The sequence below is a fragment of the Typopeltis vanoorti genome, chromosome 18 (assembly GCF_054136105.1).
Source record: "Typopeltis vanoorti isolate ZY-2024b chromosome 18, IOZ_Tvanoo_1.0, whole genome shotgun sequence".
NCBI classification, from domain to species: domain Eukaryota; kingdom Metazoa; phylum Arthropoda; class Arachnida; order Uropygi; family Thelyphonidae; genus Typopeltis; species Typopeltis vanoorti.
This window is the reverse complement of record NC_143566.1, coordinates 57,282,445-57,309,517: the sequence shown is the minus strand read 5'-3', so window position 1 is coordinate 57,309,517 and position 27,073 is coordinate 57,282,445. Positions and strand designations below refer to the sequence as shown.

Below are 27,073 nucleotides of genomic sequence, written 5' to 3'. Positions count from 1 at the left end.
TCTTCCACAATTCTTCTCAACCGTTTCTCAAGTATACTTGCATAGATCTTGCCAGGAACACTCAGTAGGGAAATACCTCTGTAATTCTCACATTCAGTTTTATTTCCCTTTTTATATATGGGTACTATGAGAGCTCTACTCCAATCATCGGGAATTCGTCCCTCTGCCCAGGCTTTCTGAACTATGCAGTGCAGCCACTGTAAGACTCTTATACCACCATACTTCAGCATTTCTGGTCGAATATCATCTACTCCTGCTGCCTTTCCACATTTCAAGCCTTTGATGGCTTTTTCTACTTCAAGTATGGATATGTATTCCTGACTGCATGCCTGGTCAGTGTTTTTTATCACTGTGCTGTCATCACTGCTTGTTTCATTTAGCAGTTTTTCAAAGTAATTACTCCATACTTCAAGGATATCTTTTTCTCCTGTTTTCATTTCACCTTTATCATCTCTAATTCCTTTTACAGCACTCTTTCCTCCATTCCTAAGCTTCTTCAACAACCTCCAGAATATTTTGCCACCTTCTTGATATTTATTTTCTATATTCTTGCCAAAGCCCTCCCATGACTTTTGTTTAGCTAGTTTTACACTGTGTTTAGCATTCTTGCATTTGTCTCTGTATTCTGTAAGAGTAAAAGCTGACTTATTTGCCAGGAACTTTTGATATGTTTTCTTCTTTTCCTTCACTGCCTCTTTAACTTCCTGTGTCCACCAGGGAGTTCTGATTTTTTTATCCTTGCACACAACCTCACCACATGCCTCTCTGGCAGAATCAATCAATGTTTCCTTCAGAGTTTGCCACTGAATCTCCAAGGTTTGATTCCTGTTCTCAAACTCTTTCATTTTCTTTTCAATAATATTTCCGTATTTTAGTCTACAGTTCACATCTGAGAGCTGCTCAACTTTTATTCGCTTTAAAACTTTCTTACATGTTATTCTTTTCAATATGAAATTCAATTTTATCCTGCTCAAGACTAAATAGTGATCACTTCCAATTTCAAATCCTCTGTACACTCTGGTGTCCTGCACCAGGGAGAAAACATCACTATCAACAATAACATAGTCAATGAGACTTTTCTTATTCCTAGCCTCTTCTCTCCATGTGAATTTGTGCATATTTTTATGTTGGAACATGGTGTTAGTAATAACCAGTCCATGTCCTGAGCAGAAATCCAACAGATATTTGCCATTATTATTAGCTTTGCTCTTTTCTCCAAATTTTCCCAAAATATTTTTGTATGTCTCACAATCATTTCCTACTCTGCTATTTAGATCCCCAACAAGGACCAACTTTTCCTTTTTCATTGTGTCAGTTGCTTTTTCTAAAGCTTCAAAAAATTCCTCCACTTCTACCTTAGTAGAACCTTCTGTGGGACCATAGGCACAAATAAGTCTCATTGTCCAGTTCCCCATTCTCATATTTGCCCACATTACTCTACTTGAGACTGACTGCCATTCAAGAAGATTAGCCTCGTATTTTGTGTTGAATACTATGGCTACTCCTTCTTTTCCTTGATTGTCATTGCCTGAATATAACATTTTGTATTTATTGCTCAGAAAGATCTCACCAGTTTTGGGCTTTTTTGTTTCAGTCACCCCTATGATGTCGATCTGGTACTTATCTAATTCCTCAGCTAGCTCCATTTCTTTGCCATTCAGGCTTCTTTCGTTGATAGTACCGATCTTTAACTCTGGTGATGTTGAGTTGGGGTTTGTTTTCAGATTTGTTCCAGTAGCTGACTTTTTGCTGTTCGCCCTGGTTCCCTGGCGAAAACAACGGGGGCCTTGTTTAACCTGGCGACGCCCCAGCCGGCATGAAATTTTGTCATGTTGTAGCATCATTTTTTATTTTGGTTTAACCAATAAGAATACAATTTGGTCGGCTAAATCCCAAATTGCCAGCCCATCCTCGTTCGTTCAGTATCAAAGTAGATACCCAACAGGGTGCACCACGAGAAGGTGAGGATTGGACATTAGGTCAGAAGCCCTGGTCGGTTCTCCGCATTCCTTTAAAGGCTATGTGGAGGTCTCCTCTCAGTTATACAGCTTTGACCCTTAAGCACCCCAATATAAAATATAACAAATATCAAATATAAAGTATTTGTGTGAGTTATTGCTGATGTCATTAACCAACAATTAAACAATCGAAGACTCCAGTAGAGCGAGTTTTCTTCTAAACTTCTACAAATATTTCAGATGAGGATAAATTGTCCTTTATATGAGATATGTAAATAGAATTGAAAGAGACATTTGTTTCCACAATACCGCTTCAAAATTCAGCAGCTGCAGACTATTTTGATACATTTGAGAGTGAAACGAACACGTTATTGCCAGAGGGAAAAAAAATGGTAATTGTTTACCAAGATTGGACAATGAGCTAGTGGTAAAATTGAGTAATTGAGCACAGACTACAATTACAAAACACTTAGAGAAAACAAAGACACGAGAATGTCTCTTTTGCAAAAAAGAATCCATTTTATTATAGATTTTTTAACTTTATTCAAGCAACTATCACTGATTTTTCGAAAAGGCAAACTACAAATGTGCTATGTAGCCAAACAAAATATGAACAGCACCTTGAATGCATAAAACAATGTACATAAAAAAATGAATGACGTTCCATAATATTTTGGGGAGAAATTTTTAGGTAACATAAATAGTCTAGGTGTTTATGATGGTATTCTGCTGATACATGCAGAGGGCTTACTGAAATGCTGAATGGAAAAAATAAAAAAAATAACAGATGAAGGAATAATGTATTTGTTAAATAGTTGGATGAAAATGAATCAGAAATTGCTAAAAATGTCTCAGTGTTTTGGTACATTTACCTGTATTGGATATCTAGCCTGAAGATTTGGAAAGTTTTAGGAAGGGAAAAAATTAAAATTTCGGATCACTGTCAATAAGGATGAAAGGTATTCAAAGTTGTGGGGAAGCATTTAAACATACAAGATCTCTTTGAAAGTGGAATGAGTAATGACAGGTTTGCTTTTCTCTCAAAACATCTTGAAATTGTATTCAAGATAAATCTGTGAATAAGTGATATCTGCACTAGAAAAAGATAAAGTGGAGGGCATAAGTCCTTATTGGAAATGAACTGCAAGGTAAGTTGTGTGCATTTTAAACACATGTGAAGGAAACTATAATTCTATACAATTATAGTTTCCTTCACATGTGTTTAAAATGCACACAACTTACCTTTAATTGGTTCATTAACCCCTTAACGTACCAATTAAAAATCAGAAAGCGATTGTTTTTCTGCCAATTTTTTGGGCAAGGGTGATTTGCTGGATCAAATTCATCATTATTTTTCAAATAATGATGAATTTGTGCAAACGCAAACAAAATAGCCGATACACGCCGTTGGCAACTTTTCTCGGCTGAAAGGAAATAGGCACAAGATTGTCTAGCGTTTATATTCGGTTGTATTTATATGTGAAACCAAAATTCAAAATCAATTTTGGTGCAATAAACAAAAGATGTGTCACAGACATCTTTGTATGTTAAGGGGTTAATGGTAAATTTTTTTAGTGGATAGCAGAGTTAAGTTGTATTTCTAGAGCCCTGACTGTGTTTATTATGATGAAAGTTGACTGTATTTATATGACATAAAGAATGAAAAAAAAAAAGAGATAGTCTGACTAGCACTCATTTAAGTTATCCATTTTAGAAGCAACTTTTGAATTCCTGTAAAATGCAAGGATATCAAGATATTTATGACTTCAAGTGACTTTTTACTACTACAGTACTTCTATAATAATTTTGGAGTAACACAACCCATTAAGGACCTCTTTGATTAACTAAGCACAACTGTAGACTCGATGATTTTAAGTTCCAGTAGCTTGTTAGTTTGAGAAAATTGTCAGTTCATGATGTAACAAGGATGGCAAAATATTATAACTCTTAATAAGCATTGTTAATCACCAAAAATGAAAAAAATGGCTGTTTAGTGTTCAGCCAGCATGAAAAATTACTTTCCTTTGATTAATTAAAATAATATGATTTGAATATGTTAGAACATGTTAATGTAGTCAAAGTCTGATACAAAAGACCAACCCTTATATTGCTAAAAATAAGTCCAAAATTCCAATTATATGCATTGATACCTCATGAAACTTTTATTTGTGATATGTGTAAAAATATTTGAATATTCATTAATGAAATGAATGAAAGAATGAAATGAATATTCAATACAAACATACTGCTGTAGAAGAAGAAAATTAAAGAAAATGGCAACTGTAAAATTTGTAATAGTGTTTGTAGAAAGCTGATGTTTTTTTGCCATTTTTCATACATATATGAAATTATAATTGAGTACCATAAACTATTTTGTATTCTTTTCTACTTCTTTCCTTCAAAGCTGTTGTGTAGATGAGGTAGCAGCAGAACATGTCAACGCAGATGCTATAATCCATTTTGGTCGTGCTTGTTTGAGCCCAACAGCTCGACTTCCTGTACTATATATTTTTGGCCGTCCAACCATCAGTCTTCAATCTGTGAAGATAGAATTTGAAAAGTGTATACCAGATACTGATACATGTGTTGTTATAGTATATGATGTAGTATATTCTTATATCATAGGTAAGTTAAATCCTCTTTTCAGTCAAGTTTGCATTACAGTAAACCCTCGATTTAATGGACTAATAGGGGCTAAGGGGTGTCTGTTAAATTGCGACTTTTTTAAATTAAAAATATCTGTAACATTATACTGCAATTTTATCAATATTAGCACTGTAATAACAAAAAAATTGTTTTACACACAATTTTTAACACAATTTTAGATTAGTTAATGTGAAGTTAATGTTCGATGTTGAGGCGCTTGGTTTAGGTAATCCTGCTTTGAAAAAAACTATGAAGTTTTTTTTTGAACTTTTGAATTCTGCTGTGTTTTTATAATTAATTCCCTAAAATTATGAAAATGTGTGTAATAAAACTGCCGCAGAAAGTCACGCCATGCGACAAAAGAACCAATTACAGTGCAATTAGTGTGATCACGTCCTAATCATTCACCGAACATGTTTTATGAGCAGTGACTCATTTATGTCGGCTAAATTACTACAGTGTTTTTCCAACATATGATGGCCTATTCGCCAAAATTTTTTAAAAATAACAGGAAATTAATAACAAAAAATAACCTGTTAATTTAATTATAAGCAAATCTTGGTTAAAAGCATTTTAAAATTAATAGGGTGTTAATTTTCACATGTGACATACGGACCGGAAATTTTGTCCGTTAAATTGAGGGTTTACTGTACTTAGTATTAACAGACTCAGTTACCCAAGGTTTCTTTTTATATCATTTGTATTTCTTTAATTATATGATGAATTTTTTAACCATTTTAATTATTTAATGTAATTTTTTATGTAGCTTCCACTCATAAAAAAGTTTTAACAATCTATAGTATATTCGTATTATGAATAGCTGAAGGATTTTTATTTTTTTCTTATTTTTTTTAATTTTATATATTTTTTGTTTTTTTACCTTATCCAGAAACCCTGCTCTAGAGACTAAACATGGAACTATTTCAAGCCACTTAAGACCTCAAACACTGGGATGCTGAAATTCATCTACCATTTAAAGAAGTTACAAACAACCACTGCCCATGCCAGAATTCAAGCCCACAATCTGTTGGAGGGCAGATAAGCTCATAAAAGACAGAAATCCAATCAAACAACTCACCAACACTAATTCCTACCAAAAAAAAGTTCACATCCACTTCACCAACATTCATGGTCGAAACAGCAATTTAATTGATGTTCACCACTACCACCACCACCACCTATAGTCATTTAAACCAGAACTACTGTTCCTTTCAGAACCCCAACTGGCAACCTCAACAGCCACTGTACACCTCAACCGTCCAAAGTACACAGTACATAGCTCTTTTCGCCACAAGGGTGGCACTCGTGCATTCATGAGAACTGAGACAGCAAATCCTTGAATCCCCACTGTTTGATCTAATTGGGCTCAAAATTTCTCTACCAAATCAACCTGCATTTTCCTATGCTTCCTCTACCACTCTCCAAATTCTGTCAACTACTCTGACCTCTTCAACTTTCTCTCTCTAAAGCTTGACTTTCTGCAGTCTAAGTATCCCAATAGTGGGGTCATCCTTCTGGTTACTTCAATGGCATCATCATCAAATTCCTGATATGTACCCTCAAGGGGTGTACAGGATATAATAGAACTACATGAAAAATTTACATGATTACTAACTTCCTATCTACAATTTTCCTCCAAATCAATCTGTTATCTGTCAAGACAACATTATCAGATCTTATATTTCTATCTTCTAAGGCACTTTTTACTGTATCAATTCACCTATATTCCTTTGGTCTTTTTTCTGCCAACCCGACAGAGAACACTTGTTTTGCCAATCTTTCCTCTCCCATTCTGTTTAAGTGACCATACCACCTGAGATTAGCTCTGCTAACGAATTCCTGGACGCTGACAATGCCAAGTTCTTTCCTAATATCCTCGTTTTTAATATGATATTGCCATTGATGCCATCTGTTCATGCCACTAATGTTTTTCAGGACTCATATCTGCAGTCTCTAGTCTTTGGTCAAGTGTTTTACTTCTGACCCAGTTTTCAGATCCATAAGTTAAAATTGGTTTGAACACTCTTGTATACGGTTAATTTAGTGTTTTCACTAATTTCTCTCTTATTCCATATAAATTCATTCAGTTGACTTCCTGCCATACCAGATTCTGTTGTTTATTTCTATAGACAACCATCTTCACTAAAAATTGTGCCTAAGTAGCTGAAATGTTTCACTTGTACTATAAGTTCTCCATTCACAATGCAGTTGATATTTTCAATGTTTCTGCCTATTTTCATTGTCTTTGTACCAATCTATTACAACAGTTATTCAATTTAGTCAGGGAATCTTGCAGACTTGTAGGAAATTTATTTAGAAGTATGACATCGTCCGCATAAAGCAAGGAGCTGAGATTAATATCTCCAATTTTGATATCAGGTTTAATACCACATATAATATACATCCTTGTCTGATGCTAGATTTAACATCAAACCATCTTCCTGTACTTCCATCAATTCTAACTGCTGACTTACAACTCATATAAAGACTATGTATTGCTTGATATAATGCCCCATTGACAGCATACAACTGTAGCATTTTGAATTGCTTTTCTCTTGGCACCTTGTCATATGCCTTTTCCAGATCTACAAAACTTAAATGCAGACCTTTGCTGTATTCCCATGATTTCTCAACTATTTGTCGTAAAGTGAAAATCTGATCCTGACAGCTTTTATTTGTCCCAAATCCAGCTTTTTTTCCACAAAGCTTCTCTTCCACAATCATTTTCAACCATTTCTCAATTATATGGGCATAAATCTTACTAGGGATACTCAGTAGAGAAATACCTCTGTAATTCTCGCATGCGGTTTGATTTCCCTTTTTATATAAGGGTACTATGAGAGCTCTACTCCAATCATCTGGAATTCGTCCTTCTGTCCAGGCATTCTGAACTATGCAGTGCAGCTACTGTAAAACTTTTATACCTTCATACTAGAGCATTTCTGGTCGAATATCATCTACTCCAGCTGCCTTTCCACATTTCAGGCTTTTGAAGGGGTTTTCTACTTCAAGTAAGGATATGTATTTCTGTTTGCATTCCTGGTCAGTGTTTTTTACCACTGTGCTGTCACTGCTTGTTTCATTTAGCAATTTTTTGAAGTAATTACTCCATACTTCAAGGATATCTTTTTTTCCTAGTTTTCATGTCACCTTTATCATCTCTAATTCCTTTTACAGCACTCTTTCCTCCATTTCTGACTTTTTCAACAACCTCCAGAATATCTTGCTGATACACGACAATTGGGTGATAGCCAGGCAGAAACTTACAAATTTTTGCACGCTTAGCAGGCATATGATTTGGTGGATTTTTTTTTTTGTAAATATTGGTAAAATATATATAAATATAAATATGGGTAAGACTTATGAGGTATGAGTTATTTTCACATAATTGAAAAAAATAATAATAATAATAATAATAATAATCCAGCAGACCTAGACTGACCTAAACTTACCTGCATGAATTTGTCTCCAATATTCTAATTTTCGATAAATTAAAAAATTTTCTTTTTTCAAAGAATTATATCATATATCAAAATTTGTAGGATCATTTTAGAAAGAGATGGTTTAAAGTGAGTGGTTAAAAAGAATGATTTAAAACTGAAAAGGTATAATTGCACAATAAAGTAAAGAAAAAATGCAGTTTTTTTAATTCATTTATTAATATTATTTTGTAATTAACAAACATATTTACACGTTACATATATACATTAAAACAAAAAAGTACATGTAATTCAAAACAAAATTTTTATTTTAAAAATTATAGTTACATGCAATACCACATAAATATTCTATTATATTTTCCTTATCGTAATTTATAACTTTTTTCAAAATTCTTTGGTCAGCTTCATCATAATATCTACCTTTGTGCTGATGTTGAACACCTGCTACTGCTCTTTCATTATCAACATCATATGTTTTTTTTTAATTTTTGTAGTCCATTTATAAAAATCCATAAATTTGGATAACTTGTGCTGCTGCCAAAGCTCAACTGCAATTTTCGATGATAGGCTTCTGCAAAATTATTTGTCTTATCGCTTCCATTTATTTCCACAGACCAAACGTCTGAGGGAAAAATCAGTGGAGCCCTGGTTCTATTATTCCTTAGACGACCTATGTATGTATTCATAAACCATTCTAAAATTGGTTCAAATTCATTAGATAAATGATTCTCAATTTCAGAAATAGCGTAAATAATATCTTGTTCTTGAACAAAAGCAAGTGAAGTGATCATTTTTGAATTTAAAGTGAATTGCGCATCAGAATTGTATCTGGTTAAAAGATTGCATGAAGCTAAATGCTTACGAAGATTTTTTATGAGATGAAAAAAGCAACCATTTATGTTAGCTTGTGAAAATACTATACGTAAAGCTTGATGAATGGCAATTTCATAATCAGCATTTATATTTTCAGGATCAAGTAATGGCCATATTTCATGTATCGTATAAAATAATTTTATGTATGTTTCAAGTCTTATTAGGTAGTAAACAATACAAAACAGGGAAAACAGGACCTCCATCCTTTCTAGCCAAAATAACAAAAATATGATCAAAAAGAGGGGGAGAAAGTAAAAATGTTCCATTCACAAATAATTCATTCATGCTTTGGCTCCACATTGTATGACTTCTTCTTCTTCGTCTATGATCTCTTATGCTTTTAAGCGTCGAGATATTTTGCCAAAGAGATTTCTATGCCATCCTGTCTAAGGTTTGTTGTTTTGCTTCTTTCCAGTTAATTCCCTTCTTTTCCAATTTTTCTTTAATTTCCTTTTGCCAACCTTTCCTGGGTCTGCCTATGTTTCTTTTTCCTATTTTCTGGCTTTCGTATACAGTTTTTGCTATTCTTCCTTCTTCCATTCAATTAAGATGTCCAAACCATCTCATTTGGCCTTGTGTTATGAATTGATTCAGAGGTGCAACTTGAAGGCTGTCTCTTATGGTTTGATTTCTTATTCGGTCTAGTCTTGTTTTTGGTGCCACTTTCCTGAGATATTTCATTTCAATTGTTTGTAGTTTATTTGTGTTTCCTGTTGTTAAACACCAAGACTCACAACTGTATGTTAATGTTGGTAGAAACACTGAATGGTACACTGCCAGTTTGGTATTTTGGATGACTTCTTTCTTATCTAGGAGTGGACCTTTCATTGCATAGAATAGCTTTGTTCTCCCTCCTATCCTGTTGTTAATTTCTGTGTCTAGTCTACCATCTTCTTGTATATATGATCCCAAGTATTTAAAGGAGTGGGCTTGTTCCAGTTGGTGATTCTCTATTTTTATTATGTGTTTTTGTTGGTTTCTAGATATGGTCATTGTTTTAGTTTTATTTATATTTATAGTCATATTCCTTTTCTTTGTTTCTTCATACCAAATGTTGATATTGTACTGCAGATGTTCAGCTGTATTTGCTAGAATCACTACATCATCTGCAAAAGCCACGTGTGAAATCCTGGCTTCTTTCAGTTTCCTATATCCTAAGTGGAACTTTTTTGTTTGGCATGCCTTTAAAATTTCATCCATTACTACAATGAAGAGAAGAGGGCTGAGGATACAGCCTTGCCTCACTCCTACATTTGTTTCAAATTCTTTTGATCTATTATTACAGGTTCTTACATAATTTCTATTACTTTTGTAGAGGCTTTGTATGACTGCTATTAAGTTATCTTATATCTTGTTTTTCTTTAATGTTTGCCATATTAAGTGTCTGGGAACTCGGTCAAAGGCCTTTTCAAAATCTATAAAACAGTTCCATATTGCAATGTTTTCTCTGATATTTGTCTAAGACTGAAGATAAGATCCTGCGTGCTTCTATTTTTTTGAAAGCCATATTGCATTTCATCCAGTGTATCCTCTATTTGATTCCTAAGCCTTGCTTCTAAAATACGGGTATATAATTTTCCTGGAATGCTTAAAAGCGAAATTCCTCTGTGGTTTCACATTTGCGGTTGTCTCCTTTCTTAAATATAGGGATTATTATAGCTACTTCCCAGTCTTTGGGAATAATTTTCTTTTTCCATACAACATTGAATAGGTGTAAAAGAAATTTTATGGCTTTCGTTCCTGAATTCTTCACCATTTCTGGTGTTATTTGGTCATGACCTGCTGATTTGCCCAGCTTTATTTTATTTATTGCTCCTAACAGTTAATTTGCATGAATTTCTTCACTCTGATCTTCTATTTTGCTTCTGTGTCTTGCTCTTAGGGTTCTATTTTTTCCGTGTCCTGCATCTTCCAATAATTCTTGAAAGTACTGTTTCCATCTTTCCATGATATCTTCGGAATTTGTAACTTTCCATCCTTATTTTTGATAAACTTTATGGGGCATTCTTTCTCTTACCTCATTCTTCTTAAAACATTACTGAAGAGTTTTTGGTTTCCTTTAAAATTTTGTTCCAAAGTATGTTCAAAGTCTTCCCAGCATTTTCTTTTCTCTTCTTTCACTAAGGTTTTAACTTTATTTCTTTGGTTGTCGTATAGTTCTCTATCAACCTGCAGCTTTGATGTTATATATCTCTTCCATAATTGTTTTTTCTTTTTAATTTCTTCTTTTAGTTCTTCAGTTCACCAGGGTGTTTTATGTTACTTTTGTTTATTATTTAATGATTCACCACAAATTTCTTTGTTTGTTTCTAGAAGAAGTGTTTTGAACCTGTACCATAGGTTTTCTACATCTTGGTCTTCATATATCTCTTTTCTACTTCTTTCATCTTCTCTTCTATTTTACTTTTATACTCAATGGCTGTTTCTTCTTTCTTTAGTTTGTAGTTCTTTATCTTAACATTTATTTCCTTGCTACTTTTTCTACATTTTTCAACTTTTATTTTATGGATTGTTTCCAATACTAATAAGTAGTGGTCACTGCCTATTTCAGGACCTCTTGTTATATACTCTTTTTCTATATTTTTGTCCCTTTTAGCCTTTAAGGTTAGTCTACACTTAACTTGTTATTCTCTTAACTTTTTCCCTTTTTAAACAAACAAAATCTTTGGCCGCTCTAAAGTTTAATTACGTGTAGGATACTTAATGATTAGGGCTTTGTCCTAGAATGAGACGCAGCCATTAAACATATCTTCTGAGACAGTCCACCTGATAAGCATTGACAAATTTATTTTTTAACTGCGCCAGCCAATACCGAGGATAGATGAGACTCTTATCCAGGATGGCTCTCTCAGAGTGATACACAGTAACTAAACTACAGTAAATTTCTAACTTCTGTTCACTATATTCTTGCATGCAGTCGTGGTCCGCTTTGTTAAATTATACATGTGGGTTCTTCCCGCTAAGTTTGATAATAATTTTATGAGTGGCTGTTTGAATTCATATACTAAACCAGATCAGGCAGGTACTAAGAAACATATTTATTAATTAAAGAAATGATACATGAAAGTCTTATTTCTAGGTAATCTGAATCAAATTTTAGTAAGATCTCTGGTTCATTACTACTAATGAAATACGTGAACATATTGGCTTGGACCACCTCTATATGTAACCTAACATTATCTCATCACAAGTTATCACACATTCTACACTCACGTGGTCACCAGTTATATCACTTAACACAACACAATTAATTCATACAAATTAAATAGAGCCCTTCTAGGCAGACAGTTCTTAAACAAAGATGGGTCTATGCCAAGTTGGAGGCAGTTCCTAAAGTTCCATATAATAAGTCCACTACACAAAATGGAAAACACACAATTCCTTAACCGTGAATATACAATACAGGAGTCTACATTACTGTCTTTGAAATGATACTCGTTCCTTTCTTCTGCCTTGTCTGGGCATCAAGGCTTCTTCTCAGTCTGCTGCTCGTCTGGTCATCTTTCGACAACTGTATGGCCAGATTCTCAGTGGGAAGGGCGACATGGCTCAGGAGCTTAGCCGGATGGTATCTACTTGGTTTTTCAGTCGCATGATATAGCATAGCTATCCTAGTCCAAGAAAATAGCTAGCCTTATTCCTTACGCTGCGGCAGATGACTCATACTTTCTACGGCCTGGAACTTCTCCGTAGGTGTGGACTGGACCAACATCCGAGAGGTCATGAAACAGGAACCAAAAAAACCTCAAGTGGGGTTTGCTTGACCTTTTTGTTTTCATGCTCTTCCCGGTGTTTCTTGTATATCGCGATGCTCGCCAAAGCGGTCATGTGGGTTTTCGTCACGGCATCCAGCTCCTTCCACTACTACATTGCACGTGCTCTTGGCGTGTTCTCTTAGAAAGCACTCTAGTTTCTCTTTCTCATAATTTCTCCCCCCCCCCCCCTGTACACATAACACTGAACGATCAAAAGGTGACCCTTGGACTCTGGCTTACAGATTTTGCTATCTCATGACACAAAAAATGGAGTTCTTAAATTAATTCAATACATTAAATAATTTCTTTATCAGACCCTTATACATAACAGGTTAGGTCTTACAATTTTCTTTCATTTCTTATATAATTTCTTACTCCTATCTTAGTGTTATATACATATATATACATTTCCAGTTTATAGCCAACACACCACATTCTCTGCCTATTTTCAAAGAGTTGTTCCTGAATAAAAAAAATAGTAATTCTTTTTCTTGGTTTATTCAGGACACAACACTCTGTAGACTCTTGCATTTTTTGTATACTTCCAGTACGATCTGCTTATGATGGTGTAGTCGATTATAGATTTTTCATTTCTATTGGGCTCTTTCCTGGTAGATTATATATTGGGCTCTTCCTTATGGATTTCTTTATGCTTGAACATTGTATTTGCTATTATTAAATTATTTGTAAGGCAAAGATTTATTATTCTTTCTCCATTATTATTCCAGATTATTTCTCCTTGTGATCCCAACACTTGTTTCGTTTCTTCATCTACTTGATTCCCTACCTGGCCATTAAGGTCTTCTAGTAGTAGTATGATATGCCCTTGAACTTCTTCAATTATTTTTTGTAAGAGTTTCGAAGAATTCATCTTTAATTTCTTTATTAGCATTATCGTTTGGGCCATATGCAACAATTACAGTGAATACTTGGTTGTCTGATTTAAAATCTATAGTGATTGTCAACAACCTTTCGTTTATTAGTTGCCATTTAGTAATGTATTCTTTGAGATCTGGTTTAATTATGCAAGCTACCCCTTGTTTTCCCCATTCTCTTGGGTTTATCCCTGAATAGAAAAGTATATATCCATCTTTCATTTTCTGGCAACCTTGACCTTTCTTTTTTGTTTCTGTGACTGCTAGCAACTCCAATCTTGATTTTTTAAATTCATCTATTAATTCGTTTTCTTTTCCATGTAGACTTTTAACGTTCCATGTTCTGTATCTCATGTACCTTTTTTTCCTCGCTTTGTCGTTAACCATTTAGGCAGTTTGGCTATCTCTTTGTTATTTCTTTTAATGAGTGAAATTTTAAGGTGTGCAGGGGATTAGCCTTCAGTACCCGAGCTGGTGGTGGGGCTGCCACCTTCGAGGCCCCTAGACCGGCCTATGAGGGAAGTGCTATCCTGTTGGTCTGCGGGAGGTATTTTATTTCCCTCCTACCCTTCATAGTAAACTATGACGAGCATTCCCCGATCCACCACTAGGGGATGCATCCGATGGGGATTACAGGTGTCCCCACACCTGGAGAAATTAGTCAAAACACTAATTATCTATATACAAGACAGTGTTCAAACCAATTTTAACCTTATGGATCTGAGAGCTGGTTCAGAAGTAAAACCCTTGACCAAAGACTAGAGACCACAGATATGAGAGTCCTGAGAAAGATTAGGATCATGAACAGATGGCATGAATGGCAATATCATATTAAAAATGATTATATTAGGAAAGAACTTGACATTATTAGCATCCAGGAATGTGTTAGCAGAGCTAATCTCAGGTGGTATGGTCACTTAAACAGAATGGGAGAGGAAAGATTTGCAAAAGAAGCATTTTCTGCCAGGTTGGCAGGAAAAAGACCCAGAGGATGACCACGATATAGGTGGATTGATACAGTAAAAAGTGCCTTAGAAGAAATAAATATAAGATCTTACAATGTTGGAGCCTTGACAAGTAACATTTATTTGGAGGAAAGTTGTAGATAGGAAGTTAATAATGATGTAAATTTTTCATGTAGTACTATCATATCCTGTACACCTCTTGAGGGTAAATGCCAGCAATTTGATGATGAAACCTTTATTTCTGGGCATCTTTAATTTATAGTAGAACCAAGTGAAAAAACTTTCACCAACTATTTTGTGTTGGATAGGTATTTTTCCTATACATATGTCATGGTTTTATTTTTTTTTTTTTCCCATGAGAAATTGACATCATTTCATTATTAAATTTAATTTATATACACTATTTTGCAGATTATCTTAAGTTTCTCCAAATATGGCTTAATCATATGCAATGAATAATTCAGCAAGATCAGTGGATTAAGTACTAATGCAGACAAGACAAAATTAAGTTTTTGGAAAGTGGAATTTTGAAGAAAAGATGATAAAGTAAATAGAAGGCACTCTTGTTTCCCTTCTGTTACTTCATATATTTTCTTCTTTCTATTCTCACCTCTTTTTATGTTTTTACTGTTTTCTTAAATACACACTAGTGGCTTTAATAAAGGTATTTATTTATGCAAAACAGTCATGGAAAATTTTGACAAAACAGTGCGTATGTGCCAGCAAAGCCGTGGAGACCATTTACCCGATATGCTATTCCATGCATAACCCTAAACTGTATACTTTATGAATCAATAAGAAATTACAATTTTTAATTAAAAACCTGTGTTTTCTATCAAAATTACTTCTTGCGTGAATTTTGGACACCCTGTATGACTGCTAGCAGATCCAATCTTGATTTTTTAAATTCATCTATTAATTTGTTTTCTTTTGCATGTAGACTTTTAACGTTCCATGTTCTGCATCCTGTACCTTTTTTCCTCGCTTTGTCGTTAACCATTTAGGCAGTTCGGCTATCTCTTTGTGATTTCTTTTAATGGGAGAAATTTTAAGGTGTGCAGGGGATTAGCCTTCAGCACCTGAGTCTGGTGGTGGGGCTGCCACCTTCGAAGTCCCCAGACCGGCCTATGAGGGAAGTGCTATCCTATTGGTCCGCCGGAGGTATTTTATTTCCCTCCTACCCTTCATAGTGTAAACTATGACGAGCATTCCCCGATTAACCACCAGGGGGCGCTCCTGGTTGGGGTTACAGGTGTCCCCACACGGGCATTGTATGACTTTAACGACCAAAAATTAATATTCTCATTATGATATAAACTCATTTTTTCGAAAACAAATTTTTCTAAAGCAAATGATAAAATGTTTATTAACTAGCTGACTCATTTTTTGCATGGGAAATTTCAGTATAACTTCTCTACAATTTCGTAATTCTACACAATAAAAATAAACTTAATTATAAGCGAGAAAACTGGTGAGATCTTTCTGAGCAATAAATACAAAATGTTATATTCAGGCAATGACAATCAAGGAAAAGAAGGAGTAGCCATAGTATTCAACACAAAATACGAGGCTAATCTTCTAGAATGGCAGTCAGTCTCGAGTAGAGTAATGTAGGCAAATATGAGAATGGGGAACTGGACAATGAGACTTATTTGTGCCTATGGTCCCACAGAAGGTTCTACTAAGGTAGAAGTGGAGGAATTTTTTGAGGCTTTAGAAAAAGCAACTGACACAATGAAAAATGAAAAGTTGGTCCTTGTTGGGGATCTAAATAGCAGAGTAGGAAATGATTGTGAGACATACAAAAATATTTTGGGAAAATTTGGAGAAAAGAGCAAAGCTAATAATAATGGCAAATATCTGTTGGATTTCTGCTCAGGACATGGACTGGTTATTACTAACACCATGTTCCAACATAAAAATGTGCACAAATTCACATGGAGAGAAGAGGCTAGGAATAAGAAAAGTCTCATTGACTATGTTATTGTTGATAGTGATGTTTTCTCCCTGGTGCAGGACACCAGAGTGTACAGAGGATTTGAAATTGGAAGTGATCACTATTTAGTCTTGAGCAGGATAAAATTGAATTTCATATTGAAAAGAATAACATGTAAGAAAGTTTTAAAGCGAATAAAAGTTGAGCAGCTCTCAGATGTGAACTGTAGGCTAAAATACACAAAGATTATTGAAGAAAAAATGAAAGAGTTTGAGAACAGGAATCAAACCTTGGAGATTCAGTGGCAAACTCTGAAGAAAACATTGATTGATTCTGCCAGAGAGGCATGTGGTGAGGTTATCTGTAAGGATAAAAAAATCAGAACTCCCTGGTGGACACAGGAAGTTAAAGAGGCAGTGAAGGAAAAGAAGAAAGCATACCAAAAGTTCCTGTCAGATAAGTCAGCTTGTGCTCTTAGAGAATATAGAGACAAATGCAAGAATGCTAAACACAGTGTAAAACTAGCTAAACAAAAGTCATGGGAGGACTTTGGCAAGAATATAGAAAATAAATATCAAGAAGGTGGCAAAATATTCTGGAGGTTGTTGAAGAAGCTTAAGAATGGAGGAAAGAGTGCTGTAAAAGGAATTAGAGATGATAAAGGTGACATGAAAACGGGAGAAAAAGATATCCTTGAAGTATGGAGTAATTACTTTGAAAAACTGTTAAATGAAACAAGCAGTGATGGCAGCACAGTGGTAAAAAACACTGACCAGGCATGCAGTCAGGAATACATATCCATACTAGAAGTAGAAAAAGCCATCAAAGACTTGAAATGTGGAAAGGCAGCAGGAGTAGATGATATTCGACCAGAAATGCTGAAGTATGGTGGTATAAGAGTCTTACAGTGGCTGCACTGCATAGTTCAGAAAGCCTGGACAGAGGGACGAATTCCCAATGATTGGAGTAGAGCTCTCATAGTACCCATATATAAAAAGGAAAATAAAACTGCATGTGAGAATTATAGAGGTATTTCCCTACTGAGTGTTCCTGGCAAGATCTATGCAAGTATACTTGAGAAACGGTTGAGAAGAATTGTAGAAGAAAAGCTTGGTGAAGAACAAGCTGGATTCAGGCCAAATAGAGGCTGTCAGGATCAGATCTTCACTTTACGACAAATAGTCGAGAAAGCATGGGAATATAACAAAGATCTGTATTTAAGTTTTGTCGATCTGGAAAAGGCATATGACAAGGTGCCAAGAGAGAAGCTATTCAATACGCTGCAGTTATATGGTGTCAATGGGGCATTATATCAAGCAATACTTATTCTTTATTTGAGTTGTAAGTCAGCAGTTAGAATTGAAGGAAGTACAGGAAGATGGTTTAATGTTAAATCTGGTGTGAGACAAGGATGTACATTATCCCCTCTGTTATTCATTATCTATATGGATCACATTATGAAGGAAAGTGGTATTAAACATGATATCAAAATTGGAGATGTTAATGTCAGCTCTTTGCTTTATGCGGATGATGTTGTACTTCTAAATAAATCTGCTACAAGTCTGCAAGATTCTCTGACTAAATTGAATAGCTGTTGTAATAGATATGGTATGAAGGTCAGCAATAAAAAGACAAAGACAATGGAAATAGGCAGAATCATTGAAAATGTCAACTGTGTTGTGAATGGAGAACCTGTGGAACAAGTAAAACATTTCAGCTATTTAGGCACGATTTTTACTGAAGATGGTAAATTAAATATAGAAATAGACAACAGAATCAGCAAAGCTGGTATGGTGGGAAGTCAATTGAATAAATTCATATGGAATAAGAGAGAAATCAGTCGGAACTAAATTAGCTGTATACAAGACAGTGTTCAAACCAGTTTTAACTTGTGGATCTGAGAGCTGGGTCAGAAGTAAAACACTTGACCAAAGACTAGAGACCACAGATATGAGAGTCCTGAGAAAGATTATAGGCATGAACAGATGGCATCAATGGCAATATCATATTAAAAACGAGGATATTAGGAAAGAACTTGACATTGTCAGCATCCAGGAATGCGTTAGCAGAGCTAATCTCAGGTGGTATGGTCACTTAAACAGAATGGGTGAGGAAAGATTAGCAAAACAAGCGTTCTCTACTAGGTTGGCAGGAAAACAACCCAGAGGAAGACCAAGATATAGGTGGATTGATACTGTACAAAGTGCCTTAGACGATAGAAATATAAGATCTGATAATGTTGGAGTCTTGACAGGTAACAGACTGATTTGGAGGAAAATTGTAGATAGGAAATTAATAATGATGTAATTTTTTTCATGTAGTACTATCATATCCTGTACATCCCTTGAGGGTACAATGCGGGAATTTGATGATGATGATGATCATTGTTTTAACTAGTTTCTGAAAAAATTATTGTTTAAATTTACCCAGTAGTAGAACAATAGAATAGCATTGCATATTTGATCTATTATTTTGTCACCCACTTGGCCATTGCCCAGTTGACCATGTCCCTATCTTGCCACCTTCTTGATACTTATTTCCCATGTTCTTACCAAAGTCATCCCATGACTTTTGTTTAGCTAGTTTTACAGTGTTTAGTTTTCTTACATTTGTCTCTGTATTCTCTAAGAGCACAAGCTGACTTATTTGCCAAGAACTTTTGATATGCTTTCTTGTTTTCCTTCACTGCCTCTTTAACTTCCTGTGTGCACCATGAATTTCTGATTTTTCTATCCTTGCAGACAACCTCACCAAATGCCTCTCTGGTAGAATCAATCAATGTTTTCTTCAGGACTTGCCACTGAATCTTCAAGGTTTGGTTTCTGTTCTCAAACTCTTTCATTTTTTCTTGAATAATGTTTGTGTATTTTAGTCTACATTTCACATCTGAGAGCTGCTCAACTTTTATTCGCTTTAAAACTTTTTCATTTTGCCAGGGAATTTTCATTCCCTGGCAAAAACAATGGGGGGGGGGAACCAGACGCCACCCCATCCTCCAGCATGAAATTCTGTCATGTTGTACAATCATTTAATATTGTGGTTTAAGCCAATAAGAATACAATTTGGTCGGCTAAATCCCAAATTGCCAGCCCATCCTCGTTCGTTAAGTATCCAGGTAGATACTCAACAGGATGCCCCATGAGAAGGTGAGGATTAGACATTAGGTCAGAAGCCCTGGTTGGTTCTCTGCATTCCTTTAAAGGCTATGTGGAGGTATCCTCTCAGTTATACAACTTTGACCCTTAAGCACCCCACTTCAATGTCCACAACGCATATTGGCTCCCCTTCTCCAGTTTCACTGATCAAGAAAGTAAGGATACTGAGATGTTCACCATCAGCAATGGCATATCTCAGATCATCAATCTTTCCACCAGAATACCAGATAACTCCCTCTAATTTGCCAACACACTTGACCTCTTCCTAATAATCTCCCTTTCCAGGTATATTGTGGTTGTCAGTTCTTATCTTTAAAACTTGCTTGGACCACAACCTCATACAAATCTCTTTTGCTGCAGAATGACCTCCACCCATCAGTTCACAGTCTTTGTGTCCTTTGGCACCACAGGGATGCCAACTAGGAGGACCTCTATGACTTCTATTCCTCCTTCCCATGGTTGGATCTACTGCTTCAGTTCTTCTGATCCAAACATCCAGACAAATAGCAGAAATCATCCTCACAGAAATAAAGGCTTTCATTCCTCATTCCACTTCAAATTCTAAGCCAAAATCCAATCCTTGGTTCTCAAAAAAAGTATGCCAATGCTGTAAAATAAAAAATCTTTGCTTACTTCATTTGGCTCAAGACCAAAATTCCAGCTGCCCTCTCTACCTATACTGCAGACCACAACAGTTGTAAAAGAATCTTCACCAAGTCCGAGTCAGACTTTGAAACGGCCAAATGCTGCAGCAAAACCTGGACAAAGTTCCCTCCACTCCACAAAGAATGGCTCTCATCATGTCTCCCATAGTCTTCCAACAAAAAGAAATCTGAAGAATCCTTAACAACCCGAACACAAACAAGGCATCTAGTCCTGATGGTATCCTACCCATTGTGTTAAAAAATTGTGCCCCAGAACTAACGCCTATCTTATATTGACTCTTTAGTTTGTCCTATTCAACTGGCATCTACCTCACAGCATTGTGTTAAAACATCCAGCTCATCCTAAATAAAGGTGATAAAAGTCAACCAACAAACTACTATCCAATTGCTCTCACTTCTGTTCTCTCAAAAATTATGGAGGTCATCAACAACCAACTCTTGAACCACCTAGAGATATATCAACTAATCAGTGACCAGTAGTATGGATTCTGCCACTCGCAGTCTACAGCTGATCTTCTTGCTTTCACCACCCACCTGTGGACTCAGGCCATGGAGAAATTTGGAGAAACTCACGTGGTTGCCTTTGACATTTTAAAGGCATTTGATTGGGTTTGGCATGGGCCTACTCAACAAACTATAATCCTATGGTCTGCCTTCCTTACTCTTCAACTGGATCGCCAACTTTCTCACTGGTCACTCACTACATATCATGGTGAATCGTTTACTCTCCTCAGATTTTCCCACCAATGCAGGAGTACCCAAGGGTTCTGTTCTTTCACCCCCTCCCTTCCTCTTGCATGTAAATAACCTGCTCTCACAGACCCAGTCCTATCCATAGCTTTGCTGATGACAGCACACTCCATTCCTCCTTTTCATTCAACAAATTTGTTAGTGCTCAAGCATTAGAATCCTTAAGTGCTATCACAACCAGGGACCTGAACTCAGATCTCCTAGCTATATCCCTTTGGGGCAAGGACAACCTTGTAAACTTTTTCTTCTCTTCAAGGATTAGGACTTTGCCTGTTTCGACTTCATTGGTCTTTTCATCTTGCAGCTGGTCTTCCTCTCTCTTTCCCTTTTGTCTATATCTATCCACCTGTTTTAATAGCCGATATCTTTCCAGCCTAAATAGATGTTCTTTCCATTTCTCTCTATATTCCTTGATCTTTTCATTTATGTCATAAATATCTAGTTCTTTTCTGATATCTTCGTTTCTTATGTTGTCCAATTTTGTGCATCCTTTACTTACTTAATCCTCTTCACTCCACCTGGGAGCATAGGCCTTCCACCACTATTTGACACCGGACTCTGTTTTTTGCTTCATCCGGTATCTTTGGAAGGTTTCAGTTTGCATAGCAAAAATTTTTTTCTGAGACTGTGTTGTTAGCCCTGCGCTCTGTCAACCCTCCCCATTTATCCGGGCTTGGGACCGGCATGTCAAGTTTTCACTAAGCATGGCTGAGTTGTGCATCCTTTAATTGCTCTTAAAAATCTCATCTCTGCAGCCTGTATTTTGCTTTCATCTTTCTTTTTAACAGTCCACGTTTCTGAACCATATAGTTTTTTTTTCCCAGTGTCCTTTTAATTGTTCCACAGAAATTTCCTGAAATTTCATTGTTTTTTCATCTATATCTTTATCTTTTAGATATGTTATTATGCAGCCTAAATAATTAAATTTTGATCTAACATGATCTCAACCTTTAAATGCCATGGTTTTATTTTCTTTTGTAAGATTTTTAAATATTACTGTTGGCTTACTTTTTTAATTCATAGACTGATTTTTGAAGGTCATCTTCATTGTCTTGTAATATAATCTGATCATCTGCATACAGCATTGTATTGATGACAGTTAATAATAAATTTAGTTTAATCCTTTATCCGAGCCTGTGTAGCTCAGTGGATGTGGCGTTTGCACACCACCGCGCTAGGCCGCACGAAGGAAGTCTTGGTTTCGAGTCTAGTCGGCGACTAGAGGAAATTTTTCTAAGCCTTTTTTCGACCGGTTCCCGAGTTAGTCGATCTCTGGCACGGGCAAGCAGGTTTTTCCTCCCGGAAACTCGGGTTTTTCGTCCTGTAAACTCAAGAAAATCGACCGTAGAACCCACATTATTTCAGACATTAAATATGTTGTGTTAGGTTTAGGGACCACGAGATGGCGGCACATTTGAGCCGTCTCTCTTCACTGCGTACCGCTTAATTAGTGGTAGCCTTGGGCCATCTGTCTCTGATTGGGTACCAGTGGAGATTGAACTGCCCACTCAGTCTCCAAAAGTTAGATAGGGCTAAATGGCCTCGCCTACTCCCGTATATACGGGAATAAAAAAAAAAAAAAAAAAAAAAAAAAAAAAGGCGTTAGCTGATTTTTTTTTTTTTTTTTTTAATCCTTTATCCAAGTGTAAGCAAACAAAGTTTGCGCCTGAAGTATCTTCAGGACTGAGGTAACTCATGCACATCTCCCGTGCAGACATGTATAATGCTATGCATTAAAGGAAGGGCCACTACCCAGACCGGTTTTGACCTTTATTGAATGTTCAAGTATAGGTCAAACTCCAAAAACTCAGCGTTGTTCCCCTCAGTAACAGGCTCACTCTGCTACTGAGAAGAACTCTCAGAACCGGTTGGCTCTACACTGTGGCAGGCTCACCCCACCACTGAGCAGAGCAGAGCCGCTCATTTGCTCATATCTCATCCGAGGGGTAACAGCAACAGCCATGCCTCAGTTAACTTCACGGGCTACAGCATTGTCATTCATTACCCCCCACCCCACCTGAGACCTAGGTGACAGCAACAGCTGAGCCTCAGTTAAAATTTCAAGGGCTACAGCATTGCCATTCATCACCCAATCTTCCAACCGGTTTCGACCTTTGTTGAGGTCTCATCAGTGGGAGCTAGACCCACTGATGATACCTCAATATCTTAGTGGTGATACTAAGGTCAGAAGCAATGGAGAAGTCATATTTACTTATACGAGTTGCCAAAAAAAGTGTACCACCTTATTATTAAATTACTCTGGATTTAGAGAAAGATATTGGAAGTTTTTTCCCACTTGGTTAGACTATAATAAATTTAGTTTAATCCTTTATCCAAGTGTAAGCAAACAAAGTTTGCATCTGAAGTATCTTCAGGACTGAGGCAGCTCATGGTAAAGGTGGACCAGGCTCTTATCACTCCTTGTCTCAGTATCTCTCATAATGCAAAGCACATCTCCGTGTGGACATGCATTAAGGGAAGGGCCACTACCCAGACCGGTTTCGACCTTTATTGGGGTCTCGTCAGTGGGAGCCAGACCAGAAGTGGTGATACTAAGGTCAGAAGCAATGGGGAAGTCCTATTTCTCCACCTTTAGTGGGGTGTTGTTACAGACCTAGGGGATCGGTTGCTAACGATGAAAAAATGCATCATCAAATAGAGACGATGGGTGTGAAAAGAGTAATCATAATGGGAGACTAATTAACCAAATGTTGATTGGGTAGCAGTAAAATCTCATGAGAAGAATGAAACTGAATTTATTGAGTCTGTTGCTAGACAACTATCTGAGGCGGAATTCGAGGTCAAAGAATGCTAGATTTGATTATAGTGTCAGAGGGTGTTTCATGCATTAGTCACTTGGGAAGTGACTAAGTTTATGAATGTTCCATTCAGGAAAGGTTACATGCTGAACTACAAAGCATAAAATTATGACAAATTGAGGAATATACTGGGTTAAGCAGAATGGTATTAATTGCTGGATAGGAAGAATATCGACTGTGCATGGGAAGCATTTAAACAATACTTAAATGATGCAATATCAGAATGTGTTCCAAGTGTTTGAAGATTAAATAGGATAGGAGTTGATGTGTGATCTTATTAAGCAAGGATTTGTAAGAAATGGATGATGTGAAGGAATGCCACATGCATAAGCATGACATCCATTATGAATATGAGTAGCAGGCTAGAATAGTCACAACTGAAAGCTAAGTTTGAGTATGAAAATAATTTGAGTCTCAGAACAGGGAAGATTCTGCAGGAATGAAAAGAATGTATGGTAATCTTGTTGCACAAAGACAGATGTATCCAACTATCGACCAATCAGTATCTCGGGAGTGGTGTTGAAGATTTTGGTAAAATTGGTTAGGGCTCGCATTCAGAAATGGATTGATATGAATCTCTACTTTGCCATGAGCAGCATAGCTTTACTAAGGGAAGGTCTACTTACTCACATTCTATACGAATGTTACCACTGAACTACACAAGGGGAATGGATACACTCTGATACTTTTGGCTTTTGACAGAATACAGCATGGAAGACTGTTGAATAAATTAGAGAATATGAGTTTGGATTATAAAATATTAGCATGGCTAAGAGGATGGCTGACTGACAGATAACAAAAAGCGGTATATGGGGGATGTGAGTCTGCAAGATTTAAGGCCTTGATAAGACCTCACTTGGACTATTGTGCACAGGTCTGGTCTCCTGGTTTCCATTGTGATTCTGATATATTGGAGAGAGTGCAAAGGAGAGTGTTAAAAATTATATCAGGATTGTGGAATATTGATTATGAAGACAGATTGAGAATTTGTAGACTGCAGCAGGCACTTGCAAACAGAAGAAAGAGGGATGTTATGATTCAGTTGATGGAATTTTTCATTTTATATAGGGTGGGGAAAGGACAAGAGGGCATCCTTGAAAGCTCAGAATGAATGTCGATAAGAAGGAGGGGGTGAGGGCTAGATTTTTCTCTCACAGGGCAGTGTGTGTGTGTGTAGTATGTGGCCTCTCTCGATGAGTCCCTGACTCCCTAGAGGTCTCTCTTAATAATAATGAAAAGTATCACAGGAAGTTACCTAGATTCTATTTCATCATCCTCCAATTTCAAAATCATGTACTGTCTGCCAAGCTCATGTTATTTTCTACAGAAAATGTATTGCAAAAGAAATTTGCTTTTTATTAAATCCACCTTTCTTTCTTTGTTGCAGGCTTCCCATTCCAATAATGGGATATGGTCACCATGCTTCATCTCTTCCAGAAGACAATCAGGATTTCTATGCCTTATATCTAAGGCACTTTAGTAAAGATATTCAGACTTCTGGATTCTTTAGGGGGTGCTGATCACATTGTCATATATGTAGGCGACTTCTTTCTTATATTAACCATAAGATAAGCTTGACCCATTTTCACATGGCAGTATGTGTAGTATGCACAAATTTACAAAGTGCTATGTTCCTGCAATCTTTCTTACTTCATTCAAGAATAATTCTTACAGGCTTTCATTCTGATATGAAGAAGTCATGGAGGTTATTCCATTTGGCTTTTTTATGATGCATGAGAATGGCTGCTTTAATAGAGTTCTAAAGGAAGGGGAAATTAGATAAGGTTATGGGCTGAGTTACTAAAAGGAGAACTGACATCTGCAGTGTATTTGGAAGGAAAGCTGCTTAAGAAATGGTCACGAATGTTAGCAGTTGGTGAGGATTATCTGCTATTCTGATTGCTGATGGACTATTTGTATTAAGCCATTGCTAATAGCAAATACCTCAGCATCCCATCTCGCTTGAGTTCTGGAGTTAGAGAAGGCATGCTATTTAAGATCTGAATTGAAGTCCCCATAAAAGATTACCTTACTGTTTGCGTATTTGTTCTGTAGAAAATCAAGCATTAATGATAGGTAATCAAAGTCAGTGTGGTTATTAGAATTTGGAGAGTGATAGTGATAGCAAATGAATGTATCCAAGTGGTGCAGTAAGTTATGAGTAAAGCAGATCAAATGGGGTCGGTGGGTGTAGACAGTTGAGGTTGCTTGCTGAGTATGGTTTGGATGACTGTAACGTGGTAGTAGTAAACATTATTGAAATTGCTCTTAAGGCCATGAATATTGGTAAGTTGATATGGAAACTTTTTTCTTTTGCAATTATTATTAAGGTTTGTAATTTTTGTTTATTTTTTGTTATTTTTTATGAACCACAAAAAAGTCAAAGATTTTAAATTAAAAATAGTTTCCTAAAAAGTTACAGAAACTGTAGTTGTGTTGAATTATTGATTAATAAAATTTATGTACTTCTGTTTATATACTTACATTTATTATGTTTCTTGTTAACAGACAGGCTACATGAAGAATTAAAAGAATACAAGAGTTTAATTATATCTACATTACAGATCCCTGAAATGGTAAAAGGAAACTCTCATTGTGCAGAAACTATTCCAGAAGAAGTGGTTAATAACATTCAAGAAAGCATAACAAATGATAATCAAGTTATTACTAAATGTGGAAGGATTATTAGTTTTCCTTATTCTATATCTTTAAATGAGTACTGTATGTTTTATGTGGGAACTGAAAACCAGACATTGATTAATCTGATGATGACATTCAACCAGTGTAAATTTTTCACCTATAATCCAATAAAAGGAGAGAGTCGTGAAGAAACACTTGATGTTAATAAACAGTTAAGGAAACGTTATTATATGATAGAGAAAGCTAAAGATGCAAAAATTATTGGAATCCTTGTAGGAACTTTGGGAGTTGTCAATTATTTATCAGTCATTAAGCATCTAAAAACTTTAATAAAACAGGCAGGAAAAAAGTCATATGTTCTTTCTGTAGGTAAACTAAATGCTGCTAAATTGGCAAACTTTCCTGAAATAGATGTTTTTGTTCTTGTTGCATGCCAAGAGAACACACTGATTGATTCAAAGGAATTTTATCAGCCAATCGTGACTCCATTTGAATTAGAGATGGCTTGCAATCCATGCAGACAGTGGACTAGTGATTACATCACAGACTTCAGAGAGCTTCTACCAGGTAAGCATTTGTAGAGCATTTATTGTTAT

At 36.0% G+C, this 27,073-nt stretch overlaps 1 protein-coding gene across 4 annotated transcripts in view; it reads left to right on the top strand.

The window, feature by feature from the left end:
* Dph2 (Diphthamide biosynthesis 2) overlaps nucleotides 1–27,073 on the top strand; it is a 92,028-nt gene that overhangs the window by 48,665 nt on the left and 16,290 nt on the right. For all 4 annotated transcript variants that reach the window (XM_090408364.1, XM_090408367.1, XM_090408366.1 and 1 more), the window contains exons 4-5: nucleotides 4,363–4,583; nucleotides 26,346–27,044. In XM_090408364.1, the coding sequence (XP_090264490.1) occupies nucleotides 4,363–4,583; nucleotides 26,346–27,044 (920 nt within the window). The remainder of the gene's footprint in view (nucleotides 1–4,362; nucleotides 4,584–26,345; nucleotides 27,045–27,073) is intronic.